General features: G+C 43.4%; 1 protein-coding gene and 1 long non-coding RNA gene across 4 annotated transcripts in view; one reads left to right on the top strand and one right to left on the bottom strand.

Annotated features, from left to right (window-relative positions):
- The window catches only part of LOC138301090 (uncharacterized), a 128885-nt gene that overhangs the window by 68897 nt on the left and 45015 nt on the right, over window positions 1-14973 (top strand). The gene's annotated exons all lie outside the window — the stretch shown is intronic.
- Window positions 695-14973, bottom strand: part of NMNAT1 (nicotinamide nucleotide adenylyltransferase 1) — a 182027-nt gene continuing 167748 nt past the window's right edge. For all 3 annotated transcript variants that reach the window (XM_069241176.1, XM_069241174.1, XM_069241175.1), the window contains one exon: window positions 695-3120. In XM_069241176.1, the coding sequence (XP_069097277.1) occupies window positions 2723-3120 (398 nt within the window). In that variant the 3' untranslated portion in view covers window positions 695-2722. The remainder of the gene's footprint in view (window positions 3121-14973) is intronic.

Below are 14973 nucleotides of genomic sequence, written 5' to 3'. Positions count from 1 at the left end.
TCCTACCTCCCATACTGCATGAAGAAACTAGTGCGTTTCATGCTGAGACATTCTCCTCCTGGAGTGTGGCAGGGTGGTCCGTCCTGCTGATGGCCTCCTGGTTCAGAGCGGCGTCCTCAGTCTGCCACACACTCCTGTTTCGGGATGACTTTGGCGTCTTTAGTCTGCGGCACTGACTCCAACGGCTGCGCTCATGACCCCTGAGCAACGTTGTATTCCTCCATTTGGGGTAGGAGCTCAGTCCGTAATTCTGTCTTGTGGGCATCGTGTTCCTCCAGTGACTCCACCTCCTTAAAGGGGCCAGACAGAGATGTTTCACCTGCAGGCTCCTCCCATTTCCGGTTGGCGTAAAAGGGGAAGCCAGGACTTCCAGTTGTCCCGGTCGGCAATGCCTGACCTTCTTTCCACGGGGGATCCCCTTCTGCTTGAAAGTAAGAAACACATTTATGTTGCGTTTTGGGAGTTATGTCCATTATTGTCCATGGTGTCTCGTCCTGTAACCCGCCTTACTATCCACATCCCCTACGTCACCCCGACACAGAGCCATTCCCTTGTGTGCCTGAAGTAATAGCACAGGACTGTCAAGTGGGACTGAAAGAACCTTAAAGGATGAATGTAAAGGAGATAAGCAATGGTACCTTTACAAAGATTTGTACATTCACTTGGGGTGAGAAGAGAGAAAGTAACCAAGATCTGGTAAACGAAACATGTTTTATTTTGTGCCATATTTCTTAGTTCTAAGACATCTTTTTGAACAGCTAGTAATCACTCTTATCAAAGTTATACATGTGAGGATGTAATTGGGAGATGTTAAAAAATGTTTGGGTCCAGCAGAGACATTTTGTTCTGGGAGTATGTTTGAAGTGTAATTTGCAAGAAGTATGTGCCTTTGCAGTGAATGAGACTGTAGATATTGCACGCAGAGTATGGATGTAGATACCAGTTATGACTGGGCAGGCCCCATCCATTTACCACTTCCAGAAATAACTTGTCACAAGATTACCTTCCCCTTCCTGAGCTCTCTAGGCAGTATTTCACTTCTCTCCCTCACTCCTGCTATCCATGTTCCTCTGCTTCCATCACAGGATTCTCGCACTTTCCAGCAGTGCCTTCTTTTTCTATTGCCTTACAGTGCTAGTTCCTCACACTAGTAATGAGTGCCAGCTACCCACCAATGCGACCTTCCAAAACTGTCCAACACTGTATGTATCAAAACTGACGGCCAGATATGAATAAAAATCCAAAGCCCACATTGTCCCAGCCTCTAGCTAAGATTGCTAAAAGGAGTTACAATTTTAGTAAAAGTACAGATAAGTGCTAACGGCCATCAATCAAATAAACATTTAACTAGTATGAACAAAGGGATACTGCAGAAGGGTGAAACGATCATTTCTGCATTCCGAGGCTTGAAACAGGGTGGAGACAACCTGAGTATATGAACACAATGCCAAAGGTCAAACAGAGTTAAATGTCCTAAAACAACTCCAAACAAGCAAACGGAACACGTGAAAGCCATTGGAGCAACGTAACATCAAAGTTAAGAGGGAGCCTTCAGCAGTCAGGAATAGTGTTAATGAAATATCCGATATCATAACGGGTAACAGACCTCAAAACTCAGCAGGTTATTCAACAGACCTGTTCCTTGGAATCCTGGGGCGCTGCTGTAACAAATAGGTTTGGACTCGTTAGCAGTGCATCCTTCTTTTTTGCCTCTAAATCAAGTAGCCGGTGGAAAAAAGTTAGCCTAAGATTGAAAGGGTCCAGTTTTATTCTTTAAGGTTTCAAACATATAGAAACAACAACTAGAAGAGCCGGGGTTGCTGCAGACTCTCGGTGCTTAGAGTACTTTGGAGGTTGTCACTGCTATGTTACCTCACCGTTTACTCAACTCATTTTTTAAACCTCAGAATAAAACAGTTCCATCCTTCATACTGTAGGGTGTATGCATGCATAAATATTTAAGTCTGAAAGCAAACACACTGTGCCCGATAGAAAATAATCATGTTACTTTTTTAAGTGCTTTGAAGTAAATAGCGTAGAAGGTTTCAAGACAAACTGTGCATCTGCTTCTGAACTATTGCCAAATTTGGATCAGAGGACCATAAAGAGGATGGCCTGCTTACAATAATCTGCACAAACACTATCAATCCAAAAAATATCACTACAACGCACAAGACATCACATCCCAATCTTACATCATGCATATCAAATCTAAACAAGCAATTCCAAGTGCATGAGCAAATGGACACCACTCAAGGTGCTATTGGACACTTACTGGACAGCTTCAGTAGTATTGTGCAGCATGTTGAGACAGGGGTTTCAAAATGACAATGTATTTTTGGAGACATGGAGTGAAAAAGAGTGTGCTTGGTTGGGTTTATACAGTCCCATCACAACCTTTACATTTCACCCAGAAACCTTTCAGATTCATACAAAGTGTGTCTTTAAAATTAAAGTGATTAACTTGGTGGAGGAGCTGTCTGTCTAAGTGCTCATAATAAGTAGACCCATGTCACGCCTAAGTCTGCCCTTCCGGTTTGATGTTGTTCTCAACTGAGGGTAAGTTACTTCTATCACTAACCCTCAGTCCATAAAATACCTCTGAAGACTGATGTTTGCTTTAACATTATTAAAACCCTAATTTCTTTTTGGAATTTGAAAACCACAAAAGCTCTGTTTGTCAAAGGTATTAAGTTCAAGAGCTGCTACACTGAGTGGGCTCCTACTGTGGCCCTGTAGAATACTTCTGGATAGGGGCCAGGATGACTCCAGTATTTCTGTCCTCACTCTCAGGGTTGTAGAGCTGGTGCTTCCTGATGTACTCCAATACAGAGTCAGGCAGCAGGTAGCGCACACTCTGTCCTCTCCTCAGTGCTCTGCGGATCTTGGTGGCCGAGATGTCGTTGGTGATCCACTCAGTAACAAGACTGATGTTGTCTCTGTACATCCAGAGGATGTCAGACTCATAGATGAACTTGTCAGCATCTGCTCCCATCCGGCTTATGCACACTAGGCCATAGTCTGATACAATCTCTGTAATGTCCTCCAACTTCCACAGGTTTGGGATCCGGAAGGACTCCAGCAAATCCCCTCCACAAAGCAGCTTAAGCTTGGGTGTCCCTAAAAAAGGGGTCAAAAATGCGAAAAGTGAGGACATTTATTACTCAGGCACCTTTAGCCCCAACAGAATAGAACTCATCTACATTGAGAAGTAAAAATGATTTACAATGACTCTTCATTTAAGTTAACAAATACTGAATAGCCCCACCGACAGACAGGATTATGTAGCACTTTAAAAAAAAATATATATATATATATATTAAAAACGTTTCTCCTGAAAAGCCAATTTTTTTAAAACTAAAAATAACTTTTTGTAGTCTCTCTTCAGTGAACATTAGCAGGATTTTGTTTATATTGTTTTTTTTTTTAATGCCAATTTCAACACTGTTATTTAAGCAAGTTAACAGGCGTACGTTTCAAGGACATTTTGTAAAGAAAAATCAAAGAAAACATGGGTGAGAAGACAAACAGCCTGCAGAAAGTTAAAACTCCTCCTTTAAGTAGAGCGACAACAGCAATAGCCAACCATGCTCTAGAGTGTTGCTCACATCAGCTCATTTTTTAGGCTCTGGATACTGTGTAGGAAAACATAACTATTCTGGTCTTTAAAACAGGAAAAAGGAAGGGAGGTTTGCCTACGATTTCAAGGCAGATTTCCTTGAAGGAGAACTAGGATTACATTTACCTTTTGCTTCTGCTTCCAGGGATCTTTATTGTTATTCATATGCACCGACTGGACTGACAAGGCCATCCCTTAAGGAAAACCGAAAAACATGTACTATCCAAAAAGGTTTCTTGAAGGTTGACCTCCTTGGGTATCTGCTGTAGAGTCTGTGTCAAGACAGTGACTAAGGGCCAGATGTAGAAAGGTCAGAATTTGCGAGTCTGAAATTGCGAGTCGGTGCGACTCGCAATTTCAGACTCGCAAATCCTGATGCAGAACGGTATCTCAGACACCGTCTGCGACTCGCTATGGGGTCGCAAAGACCCACCTCATAAATATTAATGAGGTGGGTCGCATTTTGCGACCACATAGCGAGTCCTTGCACTCACAGGGATGGTGGCCTGCTGAAGTCAGCAGACCGCCATGTCTGTGACTGCTTTTTCAATAAAGCAGTTTTTTTTTTCAGCCCGTTTTCCTTAAAGGAAAACGAGTTGCAAAATAAAAAAAAATAACAAAAACATTTGGTTTCGTTTTTCCCGTGTAGGCAGTGGTCCGTTGGACCACTGCCTGCTCTGAAAAAACCTTTTTGCCAACATTCACAAAGGGGAAGGGGTCCCCTGGGTATCCCTTCCCTTTTGTGAATGAGTGGTGGTAACTGCGAATTGCTTTGCGACCGCATTCGTGGTCACAAAGCAATTCTGCATTGCGATGCGAGTCGCAAATAGGAAGGGAACACCCCTTCCTATTTGCGAGTCGCATTCACAATTTGCGAGACGGTACCGACTCGCAAATTGTGAATGTGCATCGCAGAAGGCTGTTTGCATGGCGCAAACTGCGATTTTCGCAGTTTGCACCATGCAAACGGCTTCCTACATCTGGCCCTAAGAGTATGAAAAGATCTTAAGCTGGCTGCTCTGGCTTGCAGCTCTTTGTAATGGGTATTTTCCTTAAAAATAGAAGCTGTCGCTGATTTACCATTTGGCCTTTAGTTTACTGGTAAGGAATTTATTAACCTTCTGGCAACATAGAATGCCACATCAAACAATCCAACCCGAATTGGATTACGCACAAGTGGCTTGAAATGGTTAGAAATAGGCAAACCCAAACACCTTCTTTTAATCCAATGTCTATCTCTTTTTTGGACAGGGTGTGGGAGATATAACTCTATCCACCCTCTTTTTTAACTAACCCTTTATCATTTTGGCAATTAACTCCCCGATCTATTTTTCATCACAGTGTTTTTCTTTTGGGTGTACTTCTCAGCCCCCTTTATTTTTCATAGCCAAATGTTAAAGGGACATTTAAGACAGGCAGGAGCGCCTCCTCCGCTACGGCAGGGGAGCGTTCCCCCGCTGCTTTTAAGCAGAAGGGGAAGGAAAAATAAAATGAGAATAACAAAGTGTTATTATCATTTTATTTTTCCTGGGAGCTGGGTTAGGCCAGGGCAGGGCTGGGCTGAAGGGGGCCAGAGGAGGGCTGGAGGGAGGAGTGGAGTGCACATTAAGTGTGCATGTCTGTTTGGCCAGCTATGTTGGGCCAGCCAAACAGACATGCGGACTTTGCATTACTCCACCCGGCTGTATTGAGGGTGGAGAAAGAGCACAGACTCCCACTCCCTATGTGAGCGTTGAAGCAGGGCGCTCACACCAATCACGCTGCTGTAATGGTGGTGACAGCAGCTTTGTGATTGGCAGGGAGCCTGTGTGCTGCCAAGGAAGAGGATAGAGGAGACGCAAACGCGTCTCCGGAAGAAAGATAAGTGTTTTTTTGTTATATCTTTTAATGCCCCCGTCACCCTTGTTCGGTGGCAGCCTCCACTGTAGTTAGGTCAAGACATCAGTTAAAATACAACCTTTTAAACTAATAAAACCACTGGAATTCACCAGTTATTGTTATTTCAATCAACTGTAACTCCTACCCTAATATAACTACAACTCGCACCCCCGCCGTGCACAGTGCTGTTATCAGTGATTTCATTTAAGATGCCAGTAGGGATGTTATCAATGCAGTCACTAAAAAGGTTATGAGTGATGCGATATATAAGGGTACAAGCAGTGCATGGCAAGGGTGTGAGTTATAGTTACTTTAGGCTCAGGGGTTCAGTGTACCCCTACACTTTGCCACTATATCTTATTTTCATTTGTAAAGCTCCAGGAGAGAGTACCCGAGTCCAGCCCTCCTAGCACATAGGTCAGGGGCAATTCTGCGTTTCCAAATGTCTAATATTGAGAAAGTTGTTTCTCCAGCTATTAAAATTTATCTAGCTAAGGCTCAGAGTGCTGCGGTTTATGGTGCTGAGGTCTGGGGCTGCTCTAAATCTAGCAAGCTATCTGTGGGGGAAAATAGCTTTGCAAGATCACTCGTGGCATGTCCTCGTAGCACGCCCCTGGTCCCAGTGTTTATGGACCTAGGGTTCCCTCGCATCTCTGATGTAATAGCTTTAAGGCCTTTAATTTTTTGGGTTAGTATCTGGACTACCCCTAAATTAGTCACCTACAAGGAATCCTTGCAAGATTTACTGGACAGACCAAACGTATTTTCTATCCCTTGGTTTAAGCACATCTCAGAATGGTTCCATACCTTGGAACTTAGTCATTTTTGGAGCCAGCCCAATAATTTAAGGAGGGTCCATAAGGACCATCTGAAATCTGTCTACTGGTCCTATGTTAGGGAGAAACATCTGTCTTGCACCTCACATGGTAGGTTGACGTCTCTTTTTCTTGATTATGAGTGGTTTCCCCACTTTGAACCCTTCCTGGACCTAATTACCGATCAACTAAGCAAAAGTTTGTATCTTCATTTTAGGTATGGAAGCCTCCCTTTGAAGTCCTTTTCTAGTTCATGGAGCTCCACCCTGCCATCTGATAAATGTCCTTGCTGTAATGGTTCTGTGGAAACTGTAGTGCACTTTATGTTTATTTGTCCTGCCTATGGCATGGCTCGGCAGAAATGGCTTCGTCCCGCCTGTAGGAACATGGGGATAAGAACGTGTAGAGATGCCCTTAGGTTGATGCTGAGAGATTGTTCCATTCCCCTTACTTGTGCGGTCAGCAAGTTCCTTACGTCCGCTTGGTACACACGCACATTTTTTTTTTAAAGAAAAAGGTTTATAGTGATTTGATATTAACTGATCCTTGATTTTATCTTATTTAACATAAAATTGTTTTATTTACAGATTTTTTTTTTTTTTATATATATAAATTATTGATGAGGAAGTTTAAAGCAGCCAGCCAACACATGGAACTTTGACTCTTGCTCCTCATTTATAGGACGGGCCGCATATGTAGGTTTTATTGTAATTCTTCTCGCAGACTCCTCATTTTATAGTCTTTTATCTTATTTTTTATTATCTATCTTTTAGTCTTGCTGTTACATATTTATTATGCAAAGATCATGATTTTACTGTTGTAAGTTATTGCTTTGATGGTTATTTAGACCGAATAAAGCTTGTGTGACTACTACCCGAGTCCTAAGATGGATCCCACAACTTTTCCTACAGGTTGCAGCAAGCTAATCACAACACCTGGTTGAGCTTATGGATCCACAGCATGGAATATACATACATTTTGAGCCTTAATTTGTCAAAAACAACAGAATGGATTTATACCAAATCACAAGAAGCACACTTTCTGGATCAAAATCTCCCTTTCTGCCAAATTTAGTGTAATTCAGTGTAGGAAAGTACCATCTTGCCTGGCATGTTACCCCCATTTTTCACTGTATGTATGTTTGTTTTTGCCCATGTGTCACTGGGATCCTGCTAGGCAGGACCCCAGTGCTCATAGTGTATGCCCTGTATGTGTTCCCTGTGTGGTGCCTAACTGTATCACTGAGGCTCTGCTAACCAGAACCTCAGTGTTTATGCTCTCTCTGCTTTCTAAAATTGTCACCGCAGGCTAGTGACTAATTTTACCAATTCTCTTTGGCACACTGGAACACCCATATAATTCCCTTGTATATGGTACCTAGGTACCCAGGGTATTGGGGTTCCAGGATATCCCTATGGGCTGCAGCATTTCTTTTGCCACCCATAGGGAGCTCGGACAATTCTTACACAGGACTGCCACTGCACATAAGTAACTTATTTCACAGCCATTTTTCACTGCACATAAGTAACTTATAAGTCACCTATATGTCTAACTCTCACTTGGTGAAGGTTAGGTGCCAAGTTACTTAGTGTGTGGGCACCCTGGCACTAGCCAAGGTGCCCCCACATTGTTCAGGGCAAATTCCCCGGACTTTGTGAGTGCACTACACATAGGTCACTACCTAAGTGTAGGGTGGTAACTCCGAACATGGCCATGTAACATGTCTAGGACCATTCTGGTATTGGGGGGACAATTCCATGTATCCCCGGGTCTCTAGCACAGAACCCAGGTACTGCCAAACTGCCTTTCCGGGGTTTCCAATGCAGCTGCTGCCAACCCCTCAGACAGGTTTCTGCCCCCCTGGGGTCTGGGCAGCCTAGTCCCAGGAAGGCAGAACAAAGGATTTCCTCTGAGAGAGGGTATTACACCCTCTCCCTTTGGAAATAGGTGTGAAGAGCTGGGGAGGAGTAGCCTCCCCCAGCCTCTGGAAATGCTTTGATGGGCACAGATGGTGCCCATCTTTGCATAAGCCAGTCTACACCGGTTCAGGGATCCCCCAGCCCTGCTCTGGCGTGAAACTGGACAAAGGAAAGGGGAGTGACCACTCCCCTGAACAGTGCCTCCCAGGGTAGGTGCCCAGAGCTCCTCCAGTGTGTCCCAGACCTCGGCCATCATGGATTCAGAGGTGTTGGGGCACAATGGACTGCTCTGAGTGGCCAGTGCCAGCAGGTGACGTCAGAGACCCATCCTGATAGGTGCTTACCTCTTTCAGTAGCCAAGCCTCCATTCTTGGTAGCCAAACCTCCTTTTTTGGCTATTTAGGGTCTCTCCTCTGGGCTATTCCTCAGATAACGAATGCAAGAGCTCACCAGAGTTCCTCTGCACTTCCCTCTTCTACTTCTGCCAAGGATCGATCGCCGACTGCTCCAGGACACCTGCAAAACCAAAACAAAGTAGCAAGAAGACTACCAGCAACATTGTAGCGCCTCATCCTGCCGGCTTTCTTGACTGTTTCCTGGTGGTGCGTGCTCTGAGGGCTGTCTGCTTTCACCCTGCACTGGAAGCCAAGAAGAAATCTCCCGTGGGTCGACGGAATCTTCCCCCGCCAACGCAGGCACCAAACTTCTGCATCACCGGTCCTCTGGGTCCCCTCTCATCCTGACGAGCGTGGTCCCTGGAACACAGGAGCTGGGTCCAAGTGTCCCCCACAGCCAGTGGCCCTTCTGTCCAAAGTTGGTGGAGGTAAGTCCTTGCCTCCCCACGCCAGACAGCAAACCTGTGTACTGCGTGTTTTGCAGCTGCTCCGGCTTCTGTGCACTTCTCCAAGGATTTCTTTGTGCACAGCCTAGCCTGGGCCCCCGCACTCCATCCTGCATTGCCCAACTCTCTGAGTTGGACTCCGATGTCGTCAGACCCTCCTTTGTGACTCTGAGTCGACCGCTGTCCTCAGATCTTCTAAGTGCCTGCTCCGGTACTTCTGCTGGAGCTGCCTGCTTCTGCGGGGGCTCTCTGAGTTGCTGAGCGCCCCCTCTGTCTCCTCCTCCATGGGGCGACATCCTGGTCCTTCCTGGTCCCCAGAGGCACCCAAAATCCTCAACCGCGACTCTTGCAGCTAGCAAGGCTTGTTTGCGGTATTTCTGCCTGGAAACACTTCTGCAACCTCCAGCACGCCGTGGGACATCTTCCATCCAAAGGACAAGTTCCTAGCCCTTTTCATTGTTGCAGAATGTTCGGCTTCTTCCACCCAGAGGCAGCCCTTTTGCACCTTCGTCCGGGGTTTAGTGGGCTTCTGCTCCCCCTAGACACTTTCGTGACTCTTGGACTTGGTCCCTTCCTTTACAGGTCCTCAGGTCCAGGAATCCGTCTTCAGTGTTTTGCTGGTGCTTGTGGTTCTTGCAGAATACCCTATCACGACTATTCTGTCTTTCTGGGGTAGTAGGGTAACTTTACTCCTACTTTTCAGGGTCTTGAGGTGGGGTATTTTGGACACTCTTACTGTTTTCTCACAGTCCCAGCGACCTCTACAATCTCCCATAGGCCTGGGGACCATTCGTGATTCGTATTCCACTTTTGGAGTATATGGTTTGTGTTGCCCCTAGACCTATGTCTATCTATTGCATCCTATTGTGATTCTACATTGTTTGCACTACTTTTCTTACTGTTACTTACCTGTTTTGGGTTTGAGTACATATAATGTGTGTATATTACTTACCTCCTAAATGAGGGTATCCTCTGAGATACTTTTGGCATATTGTCACTAAAATAAAGTACCTTTATTTTTAGTAAATCTGAGTATTGTGTTTTCTTGTGATATTGTGCTATATGATATAAGTGGCATAGTAGGAGCTTTGCATGTCTCAAAGTTCAGCTATAGCTACCTCTAACAGCCTAAGCTGCTAGAAACACCTCTATTCTACTAATAAGGGATAACTGGACCTGGCACAAGGTGTAAGTACCACAAGGTACCCACTATAAGCCAGGCCAGCCTTCTACATTCAGTTCAGCCACTTTGGCTGTAGGTGTTCTTATGGAAAACTGAGCAGGGAAAACTAATTTTGGGACCCCTCCTTTTTCTGCAACCCCCCTTGATGGATCAATCCAAAACTTTCCAGGAAGAAGTAGAGGTGGATGAGGCTATTTTTCCTCAGAAAGTTTCAGTATCACTGTAGGCTGGGTGGGTGCCAGAGTGCTTCCTCAGCGTCAGTGATGCTGTGTATTAGGCGTGTCCATTTTCACGCCAAACATGAAAGAAAATCTGTCCACTTCTTAAGAATAAACGTGGCACATCAGAGTTATCGAAATCTCTTTATTGGAGTGGACGGATTCTCTTTAATGTTTGGTGCAAAAGCGGACGTGCTACTTGACATCACTGATGATAAGGAAGCATACCAGCACCCACACGGCCGTGTGCGGCCAACTCCCTATAATCACACAACCCCACACCACCCTCAGCCTGCAGCCTACCTCACGGCACTCATGAAGTGCTTCTTTGTTTGGTGGAGATGTGATCATATTCCTGTGCATCAAGAACGCATCTCCAAAATCGGCCGGAAATGCGCTCGGGGTCCTTTTGATAAGCTGTCCATCTTCCTGGGAAAATGGAGGGAAGATGTTGCATCCCACTACTGTATATGGGGCGTGCCAAAAGCACGGGGCTTCTAGCCCATTTTGCAAACTTTTCATTTTTAAAAGGGATAACTTGACCTCTGGTCTCGGCAGCAGATGACAAGAAAGAACCCACTCGTCAAAGTCACTACATGAGACATTGCAGTCAAAATAAGAATGGATGCAAACATCTCCATCAAGATAACTTTTCAAGGTAGAAATGTAGAGAAACACCACTTAGAAATTAGGATGATTAGTACTTCACAGAAGGGAAGCTTCAACTTGGGCACCTGCTTTGTTTATAGCTGTAAATAACTCTGAAATGAGCATCATGCAAAAATTAATCCTGCCCTGCGTATTATTCTAAGATAAATACGCAGGGCATGATTCATTGTTTTTTTAATCTTATGTTGGGGACCATCCCACCTCTTGCGAGAGCCAGTATTGCTCCTGTGCACAGGGAGCTGCTGGAAATGCAGCTCCCTGCGTGCTGGAGCAATACTTTCATCTCTTCCCTGGCAGCTGAAATGTGGGCAGAGAAAGAGATGAAAACTCTGCTTCTAGCAAGCGGGAGCACTCTACAGCTCCCGCTTGCTGGAAGCGGAGTGTTTGCTTTTGTCTAGCGTGAGCTGTCACACCTCCAGTCAAGCAAAAGCAAACTGCTATCTCCCGAGCATGGCCACTTTATAGGGTGGCGGTAACCAGGGCCATATATGGCTCCAGGAGGGGGCCCGAGCATCCCCCCTTTCCCTTATTCAGCATGGGTTGGCCCCGGGGAGTTGGTGGTCCCTTGGACTGTATATGGCTTAGGAGGGAGACAGCAGGCCCCCTCCTTTTAAAAAAATAATCTGCCCCGGGGAAGTGGTGGTCCCTGGGACTCTCTCTTTAATGTTTATTTTAGTCCTGTGGAGGTGGTGGATCCTGGGGCTCAGGGCTTGGGAGAATCAGTGTGGCCCCTACATAATTTTGTGTTTATAGCACTGGGGAGGTAGTGGTCCCCGGGACCAGGGTGTGGTGGGGGTCTTCACGGCACCCCTCATAATAATGTCTTTAGCCCCTGGGAGGTGGTTGTCCCGGGGCATTGTTAAGCTCTTGGAGGGGGCCCTGTGCGCCATCCTCAATTAAAAAATAAATAAACTTAGTATGCCCTTGGCCCACCCGGGGGGCCACAATCATAAAAGGGCAGGAGACCGCAATTTTTTTTTAAAATTCACAGTAAAATTTGCGATATTTGTGAATTTCGCTGTGAATCAAAATAAAAGAAATGCTTTTTTGCCCTGGTGGGGACCCCAGGACCAAGGATTGGGATTTAGGGTATTCGTACCCTGCCCCCTTTTCTTTTTTTGGTACTTGGCTGAAGCAGAGTCCCAAAATGGGTGTCAACACTTCCTGACTAAAGTGTTGGCAGCCAATCAGATCCCTGCACGAGATCGAGAGTATTTACAAAGTTGTTGCGACTAGATATACAAATTGTATTTCCTTTAATTTCCCATAAACTACTGAATGGATTTACACCAGATAACAAATGTGTGCTTTCTGGACCAAAAGCTACCTTTCTGCTAAATTTGGTGTAATTCCATCCAGAGGTTCGGGCTGCAGTCATGTTAAAAATCCCTATAAAAATTCAAATGGGAAACATACTTTTTTTGAACCCTCCCTTTTTCTTGGCCCCCACTTGATGGCTCACCCCAAAACTTTCCATGTACAATAAGACCCTAGGGCACACTTTTGTGGAAACTTTCATGAAGATTGATCAAACAGCAGCAAAAATATGGTCAAGTCAAAAAAACACTTTTCCTATGGAAACGAGGTCCTAACTATAACTACACACAGTATGTAATATATATATATATATATATATATATATATATATATATATATATACATATATATACATATATATATATTTCTTCAACAGATGGACAGATAGCCATCTGACGGCTGCACCGATCCCATCAAGTATCTCCCAAATCTCGAAATCGATTAAATCCAATGCGCTCGTATCTAGTTCATGAATTTATTTTCTTATACAGGTAACACAGAGTCCTGAGTGTGATGTCTGTCAACGCGTTTCGGCAAAACGCCTTCTGCTGGACAGTTTGGCTGCTCAGCCAACATCATTTACATACAAATTTTAAGTCCTTCATTTATTTCCATAACACTTTAGTGTACTGACAGAGCGGCGGCCATTTTGAAGCATGCAATGATTATTATTTAAATACAACACTTGATAAAAGAATGAACCTACATTAATGCTAATACTTTCAGAAAAAATTAGAATTAAAGAGTCATAAATATCAAATATAATAGAGAAAAGGCAATAGCTTCCAATAATTCATAATGTTCGGTCATATAAAGACATTACTCAAATGACAGGAAAAGTAACAATATAAATATAAACGAAGGAACTGTAGTATCATATTTTTAAATATTTCGGTTGTCATTCGTTATATATGAATATAATTATTACTAACTAATTAATATCCTGTATTAAAATTCTATTTGACTATATTGTAGTGCTTAAGTGTATATCTAATGCCTATATAATCAAATCTGATTCATCTCTATCCTTATCTGTATAGCAGGTAATTCTATAGACACATGTAGATAGGTTGTATTCAAGTAAGGCCTCAGCATAAAGTGCAAAGTGCTAAAAATCTATACTAATAATAAGTGCAAACAAGCATATAAAGTGCATCAAAGTGTTACAAAACTCCAATTAAAACAACCAATTCTATTGATTTCTTGGTCCCATATCATATTCCATATATATATATATGTATCTCTATATGTGATATTACCTATTCTGCATTTGCCAAGTTACAGGGAAGTGAAATTGAACAATCATCATCAATAGCACAGTACAGATCTATATAATCATTCATAAGACCTAATGACACCTAAATTTCATCAAACTATAGTGTGAACTCAGAATAAGGAAAGTTACTCAGTCATATCCACTTTACAAATTCTATCATGGCATGTTCATATGAGTTAATTATGATCTTTTCACCCATCATTAAAAAGAGAATGTAAATAAAATACTGCTAAAATAGCACTACTATTTTTAGAATTAGAAAACATAGGGAGTCTCTTTCTAAAATGAGAATAAAAGCAGTAAACTGTATATTATCATCTAAGATGGACATAGAGCTCAGCATCAAGATTGTGCCCCAAAAGGGATTCGGAACCCAATAGTAAAATCATTTTGGATTCCATTTGTCTGAGCTCAAGCGTTCTGTTGCCAGCTCTGGGATTGTTTTTGATATGTTTGATGCCATAAAAAGATAAGGTACTACATTCTCCTTTATGTGCCTCCCAGAAATGTTTGGCCAAAGGATAGGTTTTGTCATGATTTTTTATGGCTCTGAAGTGTTGTAAGAACCTGACTTTTAACTTGTGAATGGTACTTCCAATGTATTTTTTATGACATCCACATTCAATTACATAAATCACAAATTCAGTGTCACATGTGATTCGATCCTTGATCTCGCACTGACGACCATCAAAAGTTTGGTATTTGTATGTATTTTGAGCGTACTTACAGGCCATGCAATGGCCACATTTCCAAAATCCCAAACTTTTTTGGCTCAACCAAGATGTGTTGGTTTTTGCTGAAAAATAGCTTCTAGTTAGATAATCTCCCAAGGAACGTGCTTTGCGAAATGTTATGGACGGATGAGTTTCTATGTGATCATTGATAATAGGATCGTTCTGTAAAACGTGCCAATTTTTTTGGAGTATAGTTCTTAGTGAGTCATGTTGTTGGTTATACTGAAAGAATACTCTAGGTGCTGAGTGTTGGGAATCATTGCTGGTCACTGTGTTATTAAAAAGTAACTCATCTCTACTTTTATTCCTTACTCTGTATAGTGCATCACTTAAAATTTTTGGAGGATAACCTCTACTTCGAAACCTGTCCACCATTGCCTTGGATTCCAAGTCATATTGGTTCTCATCAGAGCATATTCTGCGAGCCCGCAGTAGCTGGCTGTATGGTATGCTCCATTAAAGTGCATTAGGATGCCCACTATTAGCATGTAATATGGAATTACA

This window comes from Pleurodeles waltl, chromosome 6 (assembly GCF_031143425.1).
Source record: "Pleurodeles waltl isolate 20211129_DDA chromosome 6, aPleWal1.hap1.20221129, whole genome shotgun sequence".
NCBI lineage: Eukaryota > Metazoa > Chordata > Amphibia > Caudata > Salamandridae > Pleurodeles > Pleurodeles waltl.
Note: the sequence above shows the minus strand (reverse complement) of the source record. Positions and strands in the feature narration are given on the sequence as shown.